At 47.1% G+C, this 22,920-nt stretch overlaps 2 protein-coding genes across 2 annotated transcripts in view; one reads left to right on the top strand and one right to left on the bottom strand.

Annotated features, from left to right (window-relative positions):
- LOC140370234 (MAPK/MAK/MRK overlapping kinase-like) overlaps nucleotides 1-6,180 on the bottom strand; it is a 56,372-nt gene extending 50,192 nt beyond the window's left edge. Inside the window, exons 1-2 of the mRNA XM_072457295.1 lie at nucleotides 5,860-6,180; nucleotides 500-614 (exon numbers count right to left, since the gene is read on the bottom strand). Coding sequence (XP_072313396.1) covers nucleotides 500-614; nucleotides 5,860-6,058 — 314 coding nt within the window. The 5' untranslated portion in view covers nucleotides 6,059-6,180. The remainder of the gene's footprint in view (nucleotides 1-499; nucleotides 615-5,859) is intronic.
- Nucleotides 6,181-6,268: 88 nt separating this feature from the next.
- Nucleotides 6,269-22,920, top strand: part of LOC140370243 (ribosome quality control complex subunit NEMF) — a 76,557-nt gene continuing 59,905 nt past the window's right edge. The window contains exons 1-11 of the mRNA XM_072457305.1: nucleotides 6,269-6,421; nucleotides 7,083-7,151; nucleotides 9,549-9,651; nucleotides 12,443-12,568; nucleotides 13,115-13,263; nucleotides 15,832-15,899; nucleotides 16,009-16,098; nucleotides 17,464-17,537; nucleotides 18,572-18,642; nucleotides 19,300-19,375; nucleotides 19,470-19,610. Coding sequence (XP_072313406.1) covers nucleotides 6,363-6,421; nucleotides 7,083-7,151; nucleotides 9,549-9,651; nucleotides 12,443-12,568; nucleotides 13,115-13,263; nucleotides 15,832-15,899; nucleotides 16,009-16,098; nucleotides 17,464-17,537; nucleotides 18,572-18,642; nucleotides 19,300-19,375; nucleotides 19,470-19,610 — 1,026 coding nt within the window. The 5' untranslated portion in view covers nucleotides 6,269-6,362. The remainder of the gene's footprint in view (nucleotides 6,422-7,082; nucleotides 7,152-9,548; nucleotides 9,652-12,442; nucleotides 12,569-13,114; nucleotides 13,264-15,831; nucleotides 15,900-16,008; nucleotides 16,099-17,463; nucleotides 17,538-18,571; nucleotides 18,643-19,299; nucleotides 19,376-19,469; nucleotides 19,611-22,920) is intronic.

The raw sequence follows: 22,920 nt of genomic DNA on the forward strand, positions 1-22,920 counted from the left end.
TATTCCACAAGCCCGTGTGGGCGTCGCCACCCTTCAGGTTGAAATCACTCAGACTCGTGCACCTGTCAGTTTGTCAGGTCCAATTAAAGGGAACCACCATTCTCAAGAGGAAATAGAAAAGGATCTCTAGTGCCAAAAAGTGTGAAATAGTTGAATGACTTGGACAAGGTCTGAAAACCTTCATTCAAATCATGGCACTATTTGTAGATTTGTAGCTGGTTCAGACACAGATCTGTCCAGATAAAGACACGAGGAAGGTTTCTGACAAACACATGGGATTAAGAAGCAGCTGCTGGAGCCTCTGGACCAACATCAAGGTGTAGGTCCTCCAGAGGGGCGCACACGCACACGCACACGCACGCGCTCACGCTCACGCTCACGCTCACGCTCACGCTCACGCTCACACACTCACACACTCACACACTCACACACTCACACACTCACACACTCACACACTCACACACTCACACACTCACACACTCAGCAACAGAACACACACCTGCTGATGGACTGCTTCATGGTTTTGCAGGCGTACAACTTTCCATCTTTGAGGCTCTGGGTTTTCACCACGTCTGAAAACGTGCCCTCGCCTATTTTCTGGATTATTTTGTAGCCTGGAATCAAAAAGACAAAGAGTAAAACTTGACTGTTCATCTGGAATCACCTTCAGGTACATGCAATCAGCTCCATGTGCAGCCGGCCGCAGTGTCCCGACTCCTCATGTCCTCTCTTCTCTCTCACCCCCAATGTCATTCTCATCTTTTCTGTCCAATAAAGTCTACGGGCCAAGAGGCTATGTGACATTTGATAAATCTACATGTGTCACTCAGCATGTAAGGTCTGCTGCTTGTTAGAGTGTGTAGAGGCGGGGCTTATTACTGTGAAGAGGCGGGGCTTATCACTATAAAGAGACACTTTACATCAGTATTGTGGTTTACAGTGAGGATCTACTTATGATGTAGTTGAATCCTTTGGACCTGAAAAAAGCACAAGTCTCCTTAAGTAAAATAAGCATGTGTATTGTCTGCAAAACCAAAAAGACTTTGACTATACCAAAACATTTATGAAAATTTGATTTGAGCAGACGAAACCCCTCCCACTGCCCACACATCCAGACAGTCCTCTGGCGCCCCCCAGTGTCCTGGAGAGGAACCACCAGTCTCTCTTGCATTCGCTCAGTCTGAACAACCAGAGACACATATTTGGTTCCTCGAGCCAGATACTGAGCTTCACTTGGCCCTGCAGGACGGCTCCAAACACAAAGCTCTCAGGCCCAATGTTTCCTCCCCTGGGCCCCATGCACCACCCTCCATGGGAGAGAGGAGGCCATAACGGGACCTCCAGCTGCCAGAAGACCCTCAAGAGTGGCCCTGTGGCGAACCTTGATGGTGACACTAGAGGGCCCTCCTTGACACAGCACCTTGTTCCATTCAAACTGCTGCAGCAAAGGACAACAGAGCTCCATCCACACCTTGACCTCCAGCTGCCGGATGGACCATGTGCGAAGGAAAGCCCGGGCTGGTGATGGAGAGCGAGAGAGCAGGAGAGGGAAAGAGAGAGAGGGGGAGAGAGAAAGAGAGCAGGAGAGGGAAAGAGAGAGAGGGGGAGAGAGAAAGAGAGAGCAGGAGAGGGAAAGAGAGAGCAGAGAGAGAGAGAGAGAGAGAGAGCAGGAGAGGGAAAGAGAGAGAGGGGGAGAGAGGAAGAGAGAGCAGGAGAGGGAAAGAGAGAGCAGAGAGAGAGAGAGAGAGAGAGGGAAAGAGAGAGAGGGGGGAGTGAGAGGGAGAGAGGGAGAGAGGGAAAGCAGTTCCACAGTTCTCTGTGTCAGACCGTTTTGCTCCTTGTGGATCAAAGAAAGTGTATGTGGAGTTTAAGCGGCCCTCACGGGGCCCCTGGTCTCTCTGTGTCAGTTTGTGGCTTGTTCAGTGGAACTGGCTCTGGAGAGAGAGCGGCTCGAGTCCTAGAGTTAGTTTGAATGATAAACAGCCTAAGACAGAGTCCTACTATATATGCTCCGCCTTTAATTGTAAAAGGAAACTATTCTGTCATTCAATCCTAAGGGCCTGGTCAGGCTGGTGGGGCCCCGCGGAGCACCTGGTGCCCTACATGTTACTTGTGTTATGGGCGCAGCGGCACTGAGGACGGGATAATAGTGAGGAAACGCTAAGAAGGCTTAAGGGCCCATTAGGGCCCTGACAGTGTGCCTCGTCTGCCTCACACGGCGCCTGCTGTAACTGGAAGATTCCGTGGGAAAATCAAGTTGTATTATATATTATTATGGCCTCGCCCTAAACCACACAGGGCCTCGGCCATTTTGGTTCAAACTTGACACGCCCAAAGTCCTGTCCCTGTATTTAAACAAACTTGTTCTCTGTTTTTTATCCCACAGTCAACAAACTGAGGATGTGGGCTCCAAAGTTGTTTTGTAATTTGCATAAAGGTGGCACGGCCCTTGAGGGCCCGACATGGCCCGTGAGGGGCCGACACGGCCCGTGAGTGAGGGGCCGACGCGGCCCGTGAGTGAGGGACCGACGCGGCCCGTGAGTGAGGGGCCGACGCGGCCCGTGAGTGAGGGGCCGACGCGGCCCGTGAGTGAGGGGCCGACGCGGCCCGTGAGTGAGGGGCCGACACGGCCCGTGAGTGAGGGGCCGACACGGCCCTCGTGTGCCGATTCCACATGGAAATGTATGGTATTTCATAGCAGCAGCTCACATTTCTGCTGTTGTTCCTGTTGCAGACGATAAACACTGCGCTGCACGTCTCATGTCAGCGCCGGATTTAAATGCAAAAAGTCAAATCCAAGCTTAGGTCTCAGGGTCATAACGAGCTCTTAACAAAGCCCACATTTTCAAACACAAAACATCTTGTACCACTGAAGCCCCCTCTCGCAAAAGCTGGAGGTCTGGTCCAGGGTCAGGTCCAGGGTCAGGTCCACGGTCTGGTCCAGGGTCAGGTCCACGGTCAGGTCCAGGGTCAGGTCCACGGTCAGGTCCAGGGTCTGGTCCAGGGTCAGGTCCACGGTCTGGTCCACGGTCTGGTCCAGGGTCAGGTCCACGGTCTGGTCCACGGTCTGGTCCACGGTCAGGTCCACGGTCTGGTCCACGGTCTGGTCCAGGGTCAGGTCCACGGTCAGATCCAGGGTCAGGTCCAGGGTCTGGTCCAGGGTCTGGTCCACGGTCTGGTTTACGGTCTGGTCCAGGGTCAGGTCCAGGGTCAGGTCCACGGTCTGGTCCAGGGTCAGGTCCACGGTCTGGTCCAGGGTCAGGTCCACGGTCTGGTCCACGGTCTGGTCCAGGGTCAGGTCCACGGTCTGGTCCACGGTCTGGTCCAGGGTCAGGTCCACGGTCAGGTCCACGGTCTGGTCCACGGTCTGGTCCACGGTCTGGTCCAGGGTCAGGTCCACGGTCTGGTCCACGGTCTGGTCCACGGTCTGGTCCAGGGTCAGGTCCAGGGTCAGGTCCAGGGTCTGGTCCAGGGTCTGGTCCACGGTCTGGTCCACGGTCTGGTCCACGGTCTGGTCCAGGGTCAGGTCCAGGGTCAGGTCCAGGGTCTGGTCCAGGGTCTGGTCCAGGGTCTGGTCCACGGTCTGGTCCACGGTCTGGTCCACGGTCTGGTCCACGGTCTGGTCCAGGGTCAGGTCCAGGGTCAGGTCCAGGGTCTGGTCCAGGGTCTGGTCCAGGGTCAGGTCCAGGGTCTGGTCCAGGGTCTGGTCCACGGTCTGGTCCACGGTCTGGTCCAGGGTCTGGTCCAGGGTCAGGTCCAGGGTCAGGTCCAGGGTCTGGTCCAGGGTCTGGTCCAGGGTCTGGTCCACGGTCTGGTCCACGGTCTGGTCCAGGGTCAGGTCCACGGTCAGGTCCACGGTCTGGTCCACGGTCTGGTCCACGGTCTGGTCCAGGGTCAGGTCCAGGGTCAGGTCCAGGGTCTGGTCCAGGGTCTGGTCCAGGGTCAGGTCCAGGGTCTGGTCCAGGGTCTGGTCCACGGTCTGGTCCACGGTCTGGTCCAGGGTCTGGTCCAGGGTCAGGTCCAGGGTCAGGTCCAGGGTCTGGTCCAGGGTCTGGTCCAGGGTCTGGTCCACGGTCTGGTCCACGGTCTGGTCCAGGGTCTGGCTGCACAGCACAGCCCGAGCCCGGCTCTCACTCACAGTGCATCCCGCTGTCCCTCCGCCGCGGCCGCATGTCTGTCGCTCATGAGCCAAAGACGTATCCAGAGCCCGGGGCCATTCTCGGGGCCCTTCTTGGGCTGTCCCACGGCCTCTTTCTTTTAAAAGGCTTGTGAGTGCTGTAGGACTTGCTGTCGTTAGCTTAACTCTTTAGCGTGCGCAGTCAATGTGGTGTAAATTAAGCTAGAGGAACGACGACAGGAGCAGACATGCAGTTCCGGCAGCCATATTTGGACTGTAAATACGCAACGTAATTTTGTAAAGTCTATGTGAAGGTTCTCTAGTTTTTCTAATTATGACTAAATTTGGAGGCTAGAACTCTTGGTGAATATTCATTTATTTCAGGGACAGTGCATATTAATACATATTTCAGTAAATATGCCAGAATTAGCTGCCTGTCGTCCCATGACGGTGTACAGTCAGCCTAAAACAATAAAGCAAACATTTACATAAAAGTTAGAAATATATACACACTATTTACGTTATAAAACATAAGACGCATGAATGAGCGGATACACACCCTATGAACATACACGGGGGAGGCTCGGAGACACTGGGTCTGTGACACTGGGAGGGCATCTGAGCAGAGGAGCAGTGACTGGTCTGCATGAAGCGAGGGCGTGATGGTGTTCCCTCACAAAGATGCTAAAGCACATTTTACTGTTGCTTGTGAACACCACAACAGAGAAACCAGGGGAGGTCCGTGTTTTAATAGAACGGATGAGATGCAGTTATTGGACAGAATTTGTATCGCTCCGATAAAGAAATGACCAAAGCCAAACTTATCGAATGATTTGAAAATAAAACCAGGTTATAAAAGTGTCTAACGCCTGTAAAAATTAACCCTGACCCTAAACCCTAACTAACCCATAGCAGCAAGCGGCAAAGATCAACCCTCGACATCCCCCGCCCCCGCCACACCTCGCCGCGGCCACACCCGCCACACCCCGCGCCGCCACACCCGCCTTGCTTTAATAAAATAATTTAACAATTCCTGTAAATTGTCTTTAAAAAAAACACGTAATTTAAGCATTTCTTTAGTTATTTATTAAATCATATTTTATAGGCTCCTTCTATAAAAGCGCTCAGAGTCTTCCATCATTTATGTCATAAAGAACTTTGCCGCTTTTCCTCTTCTGTTTGTTTTATGGAAAGAAACATTTTTCAAACGCTAAAATATAATTGAACTATAAACTTATTGGACAAGTATTTATTTACTTATAATTAGTATTCTATTAATATTTATTATATAAATAAATATATTTACATTATTTTAATATCTTCAGTTATATTCATTGTATACAATAGTATACTATATTCTATAGAACTATATTCTGAATGGTCGTATATTATACTTATATACTGTGTATATTCATGTTTGTCTTTTTGGTCATGTTGACATTATATTTCTCTTCCGGCAGTTACAAGATGGCCGCGACACTAGCCGAACCCCTTTAGCTTTATTTAGACCTGCTATGATGCCCTGTTAGCTGCCCGTCGCCTTGGTAACGGAGCACGCTTCGCCCTGCGCTCTGACCTGTGGAGCAATCCGAAACTGCAGCCGACTCTTTACTCTCGATCTGCCGCTGAGCCCGCTCTGTCCGCCGGGGAAACGCTCCGCGGGGAGAGCCAGACCCGCCGCGGGCCGCGCTCACGCACAGGCCCGGGAACAACACGACCAGGGCGGCTTTTGTCTCGGTTACCTTCCATCCAGAGGTGGTTGCTGAGCCCGGGGTTGTCCTCCTCACCCGGCGGCGGCGGCCCCTCGCTGCTCCCGCTGTCACCGGGCACATGTGGCACGCGCTCCCCGCGGTTGGAGTCGCTGTTCCGGGCGGTTTTAAGCACATTTTGCAAAACTGCACGATTTTTAATGTCAATCAGCCACTTAGAGTAGTGCATCATCAGTGCACGAGGCTGAGCCAAAGCGACACATACGCTTCTTACTCCATGGAATAGTCCATTCTTCTTGACATTTCCTCACAAATCCACGTTAAACACTTAATCAATCAAAGCACCTGTCCATTCACCCCGGAGAAGAAAAAAGGCGTGAAGCTGACACTTTGTTTGGCCCATGCCATTTTCCGTAGAGGAAGACTGTGGTGCGCATGCGTGGTACACTGGCGTACACAAACTAATGTGCTCCAAATGTGACGAGAGGCGCCTAAAGTCCATCTTTTAATCATTGGAAAACATATTTCAAATAAGGATGAAAAACCGGTTCACCACGGTGGATATCAGGGCTGTTATTGCCGAAATAAATGCAAAGTAAGTGTCCGCAAGTGCACTTAGATCCTGCTGCTAACTAGCTTGGTACATGTTTGTGCTGAGACACTAAAGTACTTTTCTCCTCACAGTTACATTGGCATGAGAGTGTACTATAGTACTTTTGTCCTCACAGTTACAGTGGCATGAGAGTGTACTAAAGTACTTTTGTTCTCACAGATACAATGGCATGAGAGTGTACTAAAGTACTTTTCCCCTCACAGTTACAGTGGCATGAGAGTGTACTAAAGTACTTTTCCCCTCACAGTTACAGTGGCATGAGAGTGTACTAAACTACTTTTCTCCTCACAGTTACAGTGGCATGAGAGTGTACTAAAGTACTTTTCCCCTCACAGTTACAGTGGCATGAGAGTGTACTAAAGTACTTTTGTCCTCACAGTTACAGTGGCACGAGAGTGTACTAAAGTACTTTTCTCCTCACAGTTACATTGGCATGAGAGTGTACTAAAGTACTTTTCTCCTCACAGTTACAGTGGCATGAGAGTGTACTAAAGTACTTTTCTCCTCACAGTTACATTGGCATGAGAGTGTACTAAAGTACTTTTCTCCTCACAGTTACATTGGCATGAGAGTGTACTAAAGTACTTTTCCCCTCACAGTTATATTGGCATGAGAGTGTACTAAAGTACTTTTCTCCTCACAGTTACATTGGCATGAGAGTGTACAACGTGTACGACATCGACAACAAGACGTACCTCATCCGGCTGCAAAAGTAAGAACTCCTTTGTAAAGTTTGGCCACAGCTGGATGTGCCTGTGTTTGGATCATCTCAGATATGCTAAGATGAGCTTCTATTAAGTGTTCTAAAGGGACCTTATGTCAGCTATAAACATGACCTCTGACCCATGAGCCAGGTTATTCACAATCAGAAGGGTTGACTGCGATTGCTTTAGCATTAAGGGGCAACATACAACAATGAATAATAATAGCAAAATATGTCAAATAAGGCATGGAAGTATGAAAAATATACTAATAAAAGGATAGACTTGGTCTGAGTATTTATCAAAATGTACAGATGGTTATTGGTTTGAATGATTGTTAAAGTGACAGGCGTTATTAAGGTGTTATTAAAGGAAGAATAGAGGATTTTTTGCCGATTTGAAAACTCAAGCGACTATTAGTCCCTTTTTTTAAAGTGCTCATGTGCACACTCACCCCCACCCTTCTGTTTCCAAGAGGCCGCCTCCCATCAAACCTGGTGCAGAAGAACACAACAGCCTCGCTGCTACACTTGTGTTTATTTATAAGCTAATATTGTTTTCAGTTTTTTACTAAATCTACTTTTGTTAAATTATTTATTAAACGATCTTTTAACACTCGTTTCAATAAAAGGTGCTTTAATTATCGAATTGACCAATTCATGTAGTGAATCCTGTTTTAAAAAACACTTGCAAAAACTGCATTTAATGTGACACTCGGGGTGCTCCAGTCACTGAGCAGAAGGAGAACCTGAACACCAGCCTGAACACACTGAAGGAGCTGAACACCAGCCTGAACACACTGAAGGAGCCGAACACCAACCTGAACACACTGAAGGAGCTGAACACCAGCCTGAACACACTGGAGGAGCTGAACACCAGCCTGAACACACTGAAGGAGCCGAACACCAGCCTGAACACACTGAAGGAGCCGAACACCAGCCTGAACACACTGAAGGAGCTGAACACCAGCCTGAACACACTGGAGGAGCTGAACACCAGCCTGAACACACTGAAGGAGCTGAACACCAGCCTGAACACACTGGAGGAGCCGAACACCAGCCTGAACACACTGAAGGAGCCGAACACCAGCCTGAACACACTGAAGGAGCCGAACACCAGCCTGAACACACTGGAGGAGCAGAACACCAGCCTGAACACACTGGAGGAGCCGAACACCAGCCTGAACACACTGGAGGAGCCGAACACCAGCCTGAACACACTGGAGGAGCCGAACACCAGCCTGAACACACTGGAGGAGCAGAACACCAGCCTGAACACACTGGAGGAGCCGAACACCAGCCTGAACACACTGGAGGAGCTGAACACCTGCCTGAACACACTGGAGGAGCCGAACACCAGCCTGAACACACTGGAGGAGCTGAACACCAGCCTGAACACACTGAAGGAGCTGAACACCAGCCTGAACACACTGGAGGAGCCGAACACCAGCCTGAACACACTGGAGGAGCTGAACACCAGCCTGAACACACTGGAGGAGCTGAACACCTGCCTGAACACACTGGAGGAGCTGAACACCAGCCTGAACACACTGGAGGAGCAGAACACCAGCCTGAACACACTGGAGGAGCTGAACACCAGCCTGAACACACTGGAGGAGCTGAACACCTGCCTGAACACACTGGAGGAGCTGAACACCAGCCTGAACACACTGGAGGAGCAGAACACCAGCCTGAACACACTGGAGGAGCTGAACACCTGCCTGAACACACTGAAGGAGCCGAACACCAGCCTGAACACACTGGAGGAGCAGAACACCAGCCTGAACACACTGGAGGAGCTGAACACCAGCCTGAACACACTGGAGGAGCTGAACACCTGCCTGAACACACTGGAGGAGCTGAACACCAGCCTGAACACACTGGAGGAGCTGAACACACTGGAGGAGCTGAACACCAGCCTGAACACACTGGAGGAGCTGAACACCAGCCTGAACACACTGAAGGAGCTGAACGCCAGCCTGAACACACTGGAGGAGCTGAACACCAGCCTGAACACACTGGAGGAGCTGAACACCTGCCTGAACACACTGGAGGAGCTGAACACCAGCCTGAACACACTGGAGGAGCTGAACACCAGCCTGAACACACTGAAGGAGCTGAACACCAGCCTGAACACACTGAAGGAGCTGAACGCCAGCCTGAACACAAACTCTATTATTGAATGTACATTCTACTTGCTCCATTACAGCTGCTGTTGTCATTTCAACATCGTGAGGTGAATACATTGCAGGGGATTTTTATGGCAGATAATTAGTTTCATCAAGCACCAGTATTTAAAATTCAAAATCTGATAAAATAAATGATCTTCCATCGTTTTCTTATTTGACTTCCTTTCATAAATTGTGCCTCTTGAATATAATGTACTTGTGTCGTTGTGTTCTTTGCCAGGCCTGACTCCAAGGCTGTTCTGCTGATAGAATCTGGAACCCGGATCCACTCCACAGACTTCGAATGGCCAAAGAACATGATGCCGTCAGGGTTTGCTATGAAAGTCAGCACCTTTTCACTTCCATATCTATTATTTAAAATATATTATCACATTGTAATTTTTTGCCTAAACATACTATTACATGGTGTATAAGTCTAAACACACTATTACATGGTGTATAAGTCTAAACACACTATTACATGGTGTATAAGTCTAAACACACTATTACATGGTGTATAAGTCTAAACACACTATTACATGTGTATAAGTCTAAACACACTATTACATGGTGTATAAGTCTAAACACACTATTACATGGTGTATAAGTCTAAACACACTATTACATGTGTATAAGCCTAAACACACTATTACATGGTGTATAAGTCTAAACACACTATTACATGGTCTATAAGTCTAAACATACTATTACATGGTGTATAAGTCTAAACACACTATTACATGTGTATAAGTCTAAACACACTATTACATGGTGTATAAGTCTAAACACACTATTACATGGTGTATAAGTCTAAACACACTATTACATGGTCTATAAGTCTAAACACACTATTACATGGTGTATAAGTCTAAACACACTATTACATGGTGTATGAGTCTAAACATACTATTACATGGTGTATAAGTCTAAACACACTATTACATGGTGAATAAGTCTAAACACACTATTACATGGTGTATAAGTCTAAACATACTATTACATGGTGTATAAGTCTAAACACACTATTACATGGTGTATAAGTCTAAACACACTATTACATGGTGTATAAGCCTAAACACACTATTACATGTGTATAAGTCTAAACACACTATTACATGGTGTATAAGCCTAAACACACTATTACATGTGTATAAGTCTAAACACACTATTACATGGTGTATAAGCCTAAACATACTATTACATCTGTATAAGTCTAAACACACTATTACATGGTGTATAAGTCTAAACACACTATTACATGGTGTATAAGTCTAAACACACTATTACATGGTGTATAAGTCTAAACACACTATTACATGGTGTATAAGCCTAAACACACTATTACATGGTGTATAAGTCTAAACACACTATTACATGGTGTATAAGTCTAAACACACTATTACATGGTGTATAAGTCTAAACACACTATTACATGGTGTATAAGTCTAAACATACTATTACATGGTGTATAAGTCTAAACACACTATTGCATGGTGTATAAGCCTAAACACACTATTACATGGTGTATAAGTCTAAACACACTATTACATGGTGTATAAGTCTAAACACACTATTACATGGTGTATAAGTCTAAACACACTATTACATGGTGTATAAGCCTAAACACACTATTACATGGTGTATAAGTCTAAACACACTATTACATGGTGTATAAGCCAAACACAGTGATTTAAATGTATTACCAGCTCTGTAACATAATACTCACCCTAACCCATAATTTTATTAACAATGTTGGTATGTAATGAAAATGTGTACTGTTTTAGCTAATGGGTGAAGGCAGTATTGCAATGCTGAAATAAGTTAGACACATCAACTCTTCTTGGCCTTTCGCCGCGGGTCGGACGCTCTCGCCGCGGACGCTCTCGCCGCGGACGCTCTCGCCGCGGACGCTCTCGCCGCGGACGCTCTCGCCGCGGACGCTCTCGCCGCGGACTCTCTTGTTTACTTATTGTCTTTACACTCACAAGTTACATATCGCCACCAGACTCGTCATGACGATGAGCTGTTTGTATCAGAATTACCTCTCTTTGGTTATACAATTGAACACACATGAGCACCACATAAACATCATCGATCGCAATCTAATTGTCCAGCTTTAAATAGATTTATGAACCTAATTGGTGATGAATCTTGCATCCCAGTCCGTCATTGTTCTCTCCGGTCTGTTGTCCGTGTTCTCTCCACTCTTGTCATTGTTCTCTCTGCTCTGTGTTCATTGTTCTCTCCACTCTTGTCATTGTTCTCTCTGCTCTGTGTTCATTGTTCTCTCCACTCTTGTCATTGTTCTCTCTGCTCTGTGTTCATTGTTCTCTCCACTCTTGTCATTGTTCTCTCCGCTCTGTGTTCATTGTTCTCTCCACTCTTGTCATTGTTCTCTCCGCTCTGTGTTCATTGTTCTCTCCGCTCTGTGTTCATTGTTCTCTCCACTCTTGTCATTGTTCTCTCCGCTCTGTGTTCATTGTTCTCTCCAATCTTGTTATTGTTCTCTCCGCTCTTGTCATTATTCTCTCCACTATTGTCATTGTTCTCTGGGCTCTGTTGTCATTGTTCTCTGGGCTCTGTGTCATTGTTCTCTCTGTTGTCATTGTTCTCTGGGCTCTGTTGTCATTGTTCTCTCTGTTTTCATTGTTCTCTCTGTTGTCATTGTTCTCTGGGCTCTGTTGTCATTGTTCTCTCTGTTGTCATTGTTCTCTCTGTTGTCATTGTTCTCTGGGCTCTGTTGTCATTGTTCTCTCTGTTGTCATTGTTCTCTGGGCTCTGTTGTCATTGTTCTCTCTGTTGTCATGGTTCTCTGGGCTCTGTGTCATTGTTCTCTCTGTTGTCATTGTTCTCTGGGCTCTGTTGTCATTGTTCTCTGGGCTCTGTTGTCATTGTTCTCTCTGTTGTCATTGCTCTCTGGGCTCTGTGTCATTGTTCTCTCTGTTGTCATTGTTCTCTGGGCTCTGTTGTCATTGTTCTCTGGGCTCTGTTGTCATTGTTCTCTCTGTTGTCATTGCTCTCTGGGCTCTGTGTCATTGTTCTCTCTGTTGTCATTGTTCTCTGGGCTCTGTTGTCATTGTTCTCTCTGTTGTCATTGTTCTCTGGGCTCTGTGTCATTGTTCTCTCTGTTGTCAGTGCCGTAAACACCTGAGGTCTCGGCGGCTCACTCAGGTGAAGCAGCTGGGGATGGACAGGATGGTGGACATGCAGTTTGGCTCAGATGAAGCTGCTTATCACCTCATCATTGAGCTCTATGACAGGGTAAGTTACAGAAATACAAAAAACACTAATGTCTTCTGCAGGAAGAACATTTTGATTCTACACATTTATGTTTCATCGAAAGCTCAATGTTTTATAATGAGACTAGAAAAGGCTTCAAAACAAATACTTTCTTTTCTCACCTCGTTTTCTTGGCTCTTTTTCAACAAATATGATTTTAAAACGTGTAAAATCGTGGGAGCGCCTCCATGTTTGTTTATCCTTTGCACGTTTCCTTCCATTTTAGACGATTGTCTGTCTTTGATATCAGTTCTCTCCTTGTTCAGATGTAAGTTTTGGTGGACGGCCATGTCTTTGTAGGTTTGTAGTTGGGCCAAACGCTTTCCATTTCTAGATGATGGATTGACCTCAGTGAGATGTTCAAAGCCTGAAGTCTTTTATAACCTAACCCAGCTTTAAACTTGCGTTTTTACAAAAAATGCCAATTTAATTTATTTAAGTTAAAACGTGACAAAATGTGTAAAGGTTCCAGTATGAGTACGTTGCAAGCCGCTGTACCTGAGCCTGAAGACTCTGATCTGTTGTCAGGGTAACATCATCCTGACAGACTTCGAGTACACCATTCTGAACCTGCTGCGCTTCCGTACAGCAGAGGCAGAGGACGTGAAGATCGCAGTGAGAGAACGCTACCCGGTGGAGAACGCCCGGCCTCCAGAACCTCTCATCAGCTTGGAACGGTAACGTCAGCGTGAGGGGGGCGGGACGTCGGTGCGAGGGGGCGGGGGGCATATAGCATATCATCCAAAAGTCCTTCTCAATCTGCGGCTCTAGTCTGAGAAGAGTCTGAGCGACAGAGGCACAGCTCAGATGACTTCAACTCAATCTTTCTCTGCTTTTTCATTTATGTTAATATCATTATTGCTATCATTCCTATCCAATTTTATTTATTTATTCACTATTATTGCCCCATGTTAACACATGTCTTTAAATGTATTGGTTGAGGTTCATTTATAAGACAAATGTGAAATATCTGTAATGGCTGTAAGTGCAGAAATATCCCTTAGGGCTACAGCTATCAACTGTTTTAGTAATCAAGTCATCTATCGATTATTTTCTTCTTTCTTAGATTCCGTAAACCATTTAAAAGTATATCAATTATTTTTTTAAATAAATGTTATGACAACGGAGTTTCTGCTTAAAATAAAACATTTCATTCTTAAATTCTCATAAGTTTGTCCCCAAAACAGCAACATTTGACTTCAGTCCAAACTGTTCTGTTTGTATATAAAGAATATATGAAGGACTAATTAACTTGTCAGAGTTAATTCATTTGCATTTATGTCACGTAACTTAAAATTTGAAACTTGTTATGTTCGTGAGACCATTGATGCTGATGTTTAGAGCTGTAACTCTGCATCTGGTCATTTTGTAGCATGTGTACTGTTCACTTTAGCCTCTGCGTCATTGCCCCGTCATTGCTCCGTGTGCTGTTCGCTTCAGCCTCTGCGTCATTGCCCCGTCATCGCTCCGTGTGCTGTTCACTTGAGCCTCTGTGTCATCGCCGTGTCATCGCCTCGTCATCGCTCCGTGTACTGTTCACTTTAGCCTCTGCGTCATTGCCCCGCCATCGCTCCGTGTGCTGTTCACTTTAGCCTCTGCGTCATCGCCCCGTCATCGCCCTGTGTGCTGTTCACTTTAGCCTCTGCGTCATCGCTCCGTGTACTGTTCACTTTAGCCTCTGCGTCATCGCCCCGCCATCGCTCCGTGTGCTGTTCACTTTAGCCTCTGCGTCATCGCCCCGCCATCGCTCCGTGTGCTGTTCACTTTAGCCTCTGCGTCATCGCCCCGTCATCGCCCTGTGTGCTGTTCACTTTAGCCTCTGCGTCATCGCTCCGTGTGCTGTTCACTTTAGCCTCTGCGTCATCGCCCCATCATTGCCCTGTGTGCTGTTCACTTTAGCCTCTGTGTCATTGCCCTGTGTGCTGTTCACTTTAGCCTCTGCGTCATCGCCCCGTCATTGCCCTGTGTGCTGTTCACTTTAGCCTCTGCGTCATCGCCCTGTGTGCTGTTCACTTTAGCCTCTGCGTCATCGCTCCGTGTGCTGTTCACTTTAGCCTCTGCGTCATCGCCCCATCATTGCCCTGTGTGCTGTTCACTTTAGCCTCTGTGTCATTGCCCTGTGTGCTGTTCACTTTAGCCTCTGCGTCATCGCCCCGTCATTGCCCTGTGTGCTGTTCACTTTAGCCTCTGCGTCATCGCCCTGTGTGCTGTTCACTTTAGCCTCTGCGCCATCGCCCTGTGTGCTGTTCACTTTAGCCTCTGCGTCATCGCTCCGTGTGCTGTTCACTTTAGCCTCTGCGTCATCGCCCTGTGTGCTGTTCACTTTAGCCTCTGCGCCATCGCCCTGTGTGCTGTTCACTTTAGCCTCTGCGTCATCGCTCCGTGTGCTGTTCACTTTAGCCTCTGCGTCATCGCCCTGTGTGCTGTTCACTTTAGCCTCTGCGTCATCGCCCTGTGTGCTGTTCACTTTAGCCTCTGCGCCATCGCCCTGTGTGCTGTTCACTTTAGCCTCTGCGTCATCGCCCTGTGTGCTGTTCACTTTAGCCTCTGCGTCATCGCCCTGTGTGCTGTTCACTTTAGCCTCTGCGCCATCGCCCTGTGTGCTGTTCACTTTAGCCTCTGCGTCATCGCCCTGTGTGCTGTTCACTTTAGCCTCTGCGTCATCGCCCTGTGTGCTGTTCACTTTAGCCTCTGCGTCATCGCTCCGTGTGCTGTTCACTTTAGCCTCTGCGTCATCGCCCTGTGTGCTGTTCACTTTAGCCTCTGCGTCATCGCCCTGTGTGCTGTTCACTTTAGCCTCTGCGCCATCGCCCTGTGTGCTGTTCACTTTAGCCTCTGCGCCATCGCCCTGTGTGCTGTTCACTTTAGCCTCTGCGTCATCGCCCTGTGTGCTGTTCACTTTAGCCTCTGCGTCATCGCCCTGTGTGCTGTTCACTTTAGCCTCTGCGTCATCGCTCCGTGTGCTGTTCACTTTAGCCTCTGCGTCATCGCCCTGTGTGCTGTTCACTTTAGCCTCTGCGTCATCGCCCTGTGTGCTGTTCACTTTAGCCTCTGCGCCATCGCCCTGTGTGCTGTTCACTTTAGCCTCTGCGTCATCGCTCCGTGTGCTGTTCACTTTAGCCTCTGCGTCTTCGCCCCCTCATCGCTCCTTCCTTGAGAAGGTCATCCCAGAGGTCATTTAGGGTTGCAGTCCCGCCCTTCACAGCCCTAATGACTTGTATGAAAATGTTTTATGTCATATACAGACTCACAGACATTCTGAGCCAAGCACCACATGGGGAGCAGGTGAAGCGGGTGCTGAACCCTCATCTGCGTAAGTTTAGCCTCTAGAAGATCTTTATTTTATAGACAATAGTTCTTGTGTAATTATCTGTGAACGTTGTATTTTTATGGAACTTGTAGATTTTCTTCTCCTTTTCCAGCCTATGGAGCCATTCTGATGGAACACTGTCTGATTGAAGCTGGACTGGCCGGCTCAGCTAAAGTGGACAACAAGGTGGATGCTGCAGAGGGTAGGTCAAAGGTCAAAGAGCCAAAATGAGGCTTGTGACTAGGGATGCATACCTAAACCCACGTTCAGGTTCAAGTCCGGATTCAAATCCAGAGGTTTAGGTTCAGGTCCGGACCTAATGAGTCCGGCTGAACTCATGCCATTTTTGCATAATGTTATAACAGCGTAATACAAGCTACTTGGCTAAATTAAGTTGAGGACACATAAACAAGGACGACTATCAAACACAAGGCTTAACTGCAGATTGAAATAAACTCAATTTATCTGGTTTATTCACTGTTTATTAACAGAAGTTACAACTTACAAATCACAAGCTACTAGCTAACACACATTCATGTGTTTTACTAGAGGAACAAGAGCATGTTGAGTATTGGTATTGGAGCAGCTGTTTCAGCTGATACTATGTTTGTCCAGTGTGTTACTGGTTTGACTGGGCTGGCCCCCACACTTGAAGTTTAATGCTTTAGATACAGTTCCACTCTTTAATTTTGCAGATCCATTGGCATCAAAGTCATGTAAAAACCTTCAAAAACTAGCATAAAAGTCAACTCGAACCACTATAAATCAATCAACTTAGCAGTATCAAAAATAGAATATGAAAATATTTTACACTACACACAATACATCATATTAACAGCATTAAACACAAGACCATATTCATTTATTAATAGAATACAAATACTATTACAAAATATAAGCTCCAATTAATGAATCCAGCAATTAAACAATATTACTTTGACTTAGTATTTACTTAGATGTATAAATATGTATATTGCACATTAACCCACCTAAATAAATGCTACATCACAACATAATACAGTTATTTCATTCATATTGTAGCAAACCTAGTCTCTAGTGCGCGTGCGTGCGGTCTCTGGGGCGGAGCTAAGAGCGGCTCAGGAGACGAGGTGGTTTCTGATGTTCCTGTTCCATCAAAGAGAAGAAATAAAGTGACAACTTGTGAGCACTAAACCAGCATTACTGACCTGAGCGAGAAGTTACAATATTTACACCCGAAGCAACCACCCGCTCCTTTAACAAGCGTCTTAAACTAACTCACGGAGCGGCACAAGTGGCGACGCACGCGGCGGTTAGAACGCTTCAATTAAGCCAGCGATCTTCCCGAATGTTCGGTCTCTCGCGTCTTTAATTTTGCGATCTATGGAAGGTTTAAGATGGTTTAGATTCTAGAACGTAAAGGATATAGTATGTGAGCGGTAGATTTTTAATGAGTCCAGAACCGAATCATCGGGGTTTCGTTTTTTTTTGGACCTGAACCGAAACGTTTTTACAAGTCCAGATCCGGTCCGTCGTAGCGGTACACACCCCTACTTGTGACTGTTCAAACAAGCTCCTCCTCTTTCAGTGGCTCCAGCGATACACAAAGCTCTGGAGCTGGCAGAGATCTACATGGAGAAGACGGCAAACTTCAATGGCAAAGTATGTCCTATGTTCTGAGAGGGTCACACACACGTCGGGTCACACACACGTCGGGTCACACGTCTGGTCACAAGTCGGGTCACACACGTCAGGTCACACACGTCGGGTCTCACACGTCGGGTCACACAAACGTCGGGTCACACACGTGGGGTCACACGTCGGGTCACACGTCGGGTCTCACACGTCGGGTCTCACACTTCGGGTCACACAAACGTCGGGTCACACAAACGTCGGGTCACACACGTGGGGTCACACAAGTGGGGTCACACACACGTGGGGTCACACACACGTGGGGTCACACACACGTGGGGTCACACACACGTCGGGTCAAACAAACGTCGGGTCACACACGTGGGGTCACACACACACACGTCGGCTCACACACACGTCGGGTCACACACACGTCGGGTCACACACACGTTGGGTCACACACACGTCGGGTCACACGTCGGGTCAAACACACGTCGGGTCACACGTCGGGTCACACGTCGGGTCAAACACACGTCGGGTCTCACACGTCGGGTCACACACACGTCGGGTCACACACACGTCGGGTCACACGTCGGGTCACACGTCGGGTCAAACACACTTCGGGTCTCACACGTCGGGTCTCACACGTCGGGTCACACACACGTCGGGTCACACACACGTCGGGTCACACACACGTCGGGTCACACGTCGGGTCAAACACACGTCGGGTCTCACACGTCGGGTCTCACACGTCGGGTCTCACACGTCGGGTCACACACACGTCGGGTCACACACACGTCGGGTCAAACACACGTCGGGTCTCACACGTCGGGTCACACGTCGGGTCAAACACACGTTGGGTCTCGCACGTCGGGTCTCACACGTCGGGTCTCACACGTCGGGTCTCACACGTCGGATCTCACACGTTGGGTCACACACGTCGGGTCACACACGTCGGGTCACACACGTCGGGTCTCACACGTCGGGTCTCACACGTCGGGTCACACACGTCGGGTCTCACACCTCGGGTCACACAGAATACAGAGTCTGGTTTGTGTCTTCAGGGATTTATCATTCAGAAGACAGAGAAGAAACCGAGTCTGACTCCAGGCAGAGTTAGTGAAGAGCTGCTCACGTGAGTATTGTGGAAGATGCTTTGCAGTATTTGTCATCGAGCTGTTTGTTTGAGAGTACTTGAAGTATTCTTGCCAGGTTCCTTTATTTATTCAGATAAAACCATTCAAAATGGATCTCTGAAACTTCACAAACCACCCAAAAACCCACCTAGAGATAATGTTAACCTTTAACATTGTCCCTGGGACATACGGGAACAGGAAGGGCCCTTGAGGGCAAGCTCTCTTTTATAAGAGTGTCCTGTTAACACTACCCCCTCTCTACTATATATATATATATATATATATAACTATATATATATATATATATATAGTTATATATATATATATATATATATATATATATATATATATAGTTATATAGTTATATATAGTTATATATAGTTATATATATATATAGTTATATATATATATATATATATATATAGTTATATATATATATAACTATATATATATATATAACTATATATAACTATATATATATATATAACTATATATATATATATATATATATATATATATATATACAGGACAATACAGGAATAATCCAAATACAACTGTGATCAAACTGATGAAACACAACGATTTGAACTGGTCTCTTTCCTGTAAATGGCAGAAGATGTTTATGTACATTTATAATGGTCCTTCTGTCCTTTTAGATACGATGAGTTCCATCCGTTCCTCTTCGTCCAGCATGCAACCAGCGCTTACCTGGAGTTTGACTCTTTTGATAAGGCCAGCATCGACTTTGTTCTTCTCAGTTTTAAAACCACTGCAGTGATGATGATGATGATGATGATGACAGACATGTGTTGTTACGTTGTGTTAGGCAGTGGACGAGTTCTTTTCTAAGATGGAGAGCCAGAGGATCGACATGAAGGCCCTGCAGCAGGAGAAGCAGGCTCTGAAGAAGCTGGAGAACGTGAAGAAGGACCACGAGCAGAGGCTGGAGGCGCTGCACCAGGTTCAGGTCAGGCAACGGAGAACTGTCTGACATCTGTACTGTTGTGGACACATTAAGAAGTACTGATCAGAGTCATTCATCACATCTCCAAATTCAGTTGCTTTACAATTTGGTACAATAAGGAAATATAAAATGCTTCACAATTCACAAAATTCACAAAAACATGACAGAAATCACAAAACAGTTTAAGACATGAAAGAAGAGAGAATCCTGTCAGTCAAACACAGCCAAACAAAACTGTTTTATCTTAGATTTGAACATTGTCAGAGCAGAACCTGTCTCACATCTTCAGGAAGAATGGTCCAGATTTTAGCTGCATAAAACTGAAACACACCAGCAGGAGTCCTGACTCTGGCACCAGCAGGAGGCCGGTCCATGTTTAGTCCTGTCTCTGGCACCAGCAGGAGGCCGGTCCATGTTTAGTCCTGACTCTGGCACCAGCAGGAGGCCGGTCCATGTTTAGTCCTGACTCTGGCACCAGCAGGAGGCCGCTCCATGTTTAGTCCTGACTCTGGCACCAGCAGGAGGCCGGTCCATGTTTAGTCCTGACTCTGGCACCAGCAGGAGGCCGCTCCATGTTTAGTCCTGACTCTGGCACCAGCAGGAGGCCGGTCCATATTTAGTCCTGACTCTGGCACCAGCAGGAGGCCGATCCATGTTTAGTCCTGACTCTGGCACCAGCAGGAGGCCGGTCCATGTTTAGTCCTGACTCTGGCACCAGCAGGAGGCCGCTCCATGTTTAGTCCTGACTCTGGCACCAGCAGGAGTCCGGTCCATATTTAGTCCTGACTCTGGCACCAGCAGGAGGCCGATCCATGTTTAGTCCTGACTCTGGCACCAGCAGAAGGCCGGTCCATGTTTAGTCCTGACTCTGGCACCAGCAGGAGGCCGGTCCATGTTTAGTCCTGACTCTGGCACCAGCAGGAGGCCGGTCCCTGAGGTCCTCAGAGTCTGAGAAGGTTCATATGGCACTAACACGTCTGAGATGTACTTTGGTGCTAGGCCATAGAGAGACTTGTACACAAGCAGAGCTGCTTTAAAGTCTCTTCTCTGAGCCACAGGGGGCAGTGCAGAGACCTGAGAACAGGACTAATGTGATGGTACTTCCTGGTTCTAGTCAGGACTAATGTGATGGTACTTCATGGTTCTGGTCAGGACCCGAGCAGCAGCGTTCTAGATGAACTGCAGCTGTTTTACAGCTCGTTTGGAGAGGCCAGTGAGCGGCCGTTATAGAAGTCTTATCTACTGGAGACAAATGCATGGATAAGTCTGTCATGTGATGAGGTCTAAAACATGACATAAAAACATCAGATTAGTTGTTTATAAGGAGGAAATCTGTGATCTGTTGTAAACAACCTTTTAAAGGACTTTGCCCCAAAATGTCAGATTAGAGATGGGCCTGTAATTACTCATTACTCACTACGCGGTGAGGCTGGGAGCAGCGCTGGCTCCTCTCTCTGTATCTACTTTAACCTCATTACTTGAAACTTTCTTGACTGCAGCCGCATAGGATATACCTTGAGAGACCTTAATCTTCTGCACCTCAGCAGCTCTTTTGCTAAACTTAGGCAGAGCTATGTTCTTCCCCACAGTTACAGCACTTCAGTTTTGCTCCTTGGTCACACTTCCCTTACTCGTGATCTCCTGCACATTTACCACATCTTTGCTTCCCTCTGCAGACCGCTGCAATATGCCCAAAGCGCTGCCACTTAAAGCAACTCAGGGGCGGTGGAACATATGGCCTGACGCCATAGGACATGTACACAATGAACACCTTACTAGGCAGACATTAGGCTTAGCATTAGCGTTAGCACTAGCATTAGTATTAGCATTAGCAATTTACTTTTGCAAATACTGAAAAAAAGTACAATATATAAAAATGTTAAAAGCAATAGCCCCCCTAAGACGGTGAAAGCGATCGTAAAGAGGTATAACTTGTTGAAATCGGTGAAAATGTCAAGGAGTTGAAACGTGTAAAAAATCCTACAATCCTAAAATACAAGAACATACAGTTTCTGCTTTATGACATAAGCAGACACTCAATAACAGCCAATAACAGGTGGATGGAGAAATTACTGCCAGTATGGCTGTCCTAATAATCAAATGTAAAACTGTGATGTCAATTATTACAGTATTCAATGACAATTTACAACATTTAATGACCATCTGTTCAGAATGTTAAGTGTATTCGTTCTGTTAAAGTGCAAAACCACTCGTCTTGTCTTCAGGCTTTTAAACAATTACAGCCCAAAATCACGACAGCCGGTGCCTCGCAGGGCTTTTCAGAATAGTTGACTTGACCAACAGATGGTTAGGTCTGGATCATCATCACTGGAGCAGCAGCAGCAGCATCTGAAACATTTTACCGGCACACGTTGATTTGGACTTTATTCAGCTGGATTACTGTGTTTTTCTCCTGTCGCCGCGATGTGTGTGGGACACGCGCCCCCCCTCCACCTCCCCCGGCGTGTCTATTCTATGGATCAGCTCCTCGCGCTGCGCGGCGCCGGAGCTGTGTCTAAGATAAGATAAGATATTCCTTTATTGTCCCACATGGGGAAATTTCATTGGTGCAACGCAGGTAGATACAGAGGTAGATACAGAAGAACAGATCACTTATAGGAAGTCTGAAAATCACTTTCAGTAGAAGATCTCCTATAAATAAATAAAAACTCCCATAGACAAATAAATAAATAAATACATAAATACCATTGCATGTGATCACGACAGTAATTGCACATGAATATGTGTCACGACAGCACATAGATTGCACATGAATTTCACATGAATTGCACATGAATTCCAACAGCAATTGCACATATGACAGAATTGCACATGGTTAGGTCAGTATTGCGAGTGTTCAGGACTAACAGTGTTTGTTATAAAGCCTGACAGCAGCAGGAAGGAAAGACCTGCGACACCTTTCCTTCACACAGCGAGGGTGGATCAGTCTCTCACTGAAGCTGCTCTCCAGAGCGGACAGAGTGTCCTGCAGGGGGCGACACTCATGGTCCAGCATAGATGTGAATCTAGCCAGGACCCTCCTGTCCCCCACCTCCTGCACCGAGTCCAGAGCACAGCCCAGGACGGAGCTGGACTTCTTGATGACTCTGTCCAGCTTCTTCCTCTCCCTCTCTGTGATGCTGCTGCTCCAGCAGGCCACACCGTACAGGAGGGCTGATGCCACCACAGAGTCGTAGAAGGTCTTCAGGAGTGGCCCTGTCACTCCAAAAGACCTGAGTCTCCTCAGGAGGTAGAGCCGACTCTGGCTCTTCCTGTACAGTGCGTCTGTGTTATGAGTCCAGTCCAGTTTGTG

Source organism: Eucyclogobius newberryi, unplaced genomic scaffold (assembly GCF_026437365.1).
Source record: "Eucyclogobius newberryi isolate DKJ021-1_F unplaced genomic scaffold, fEucNew1.0.hap1 SCAF_21, whole genome shotgun sequence".
Taxonomy (NCBI): domain Eukaryota; kingdom Metazoa; phylum Chordata; class Actinopteri; order Gobiiformes; family Gobiidae; genus Eucyclogobius; species Eucyclogobius newberryi.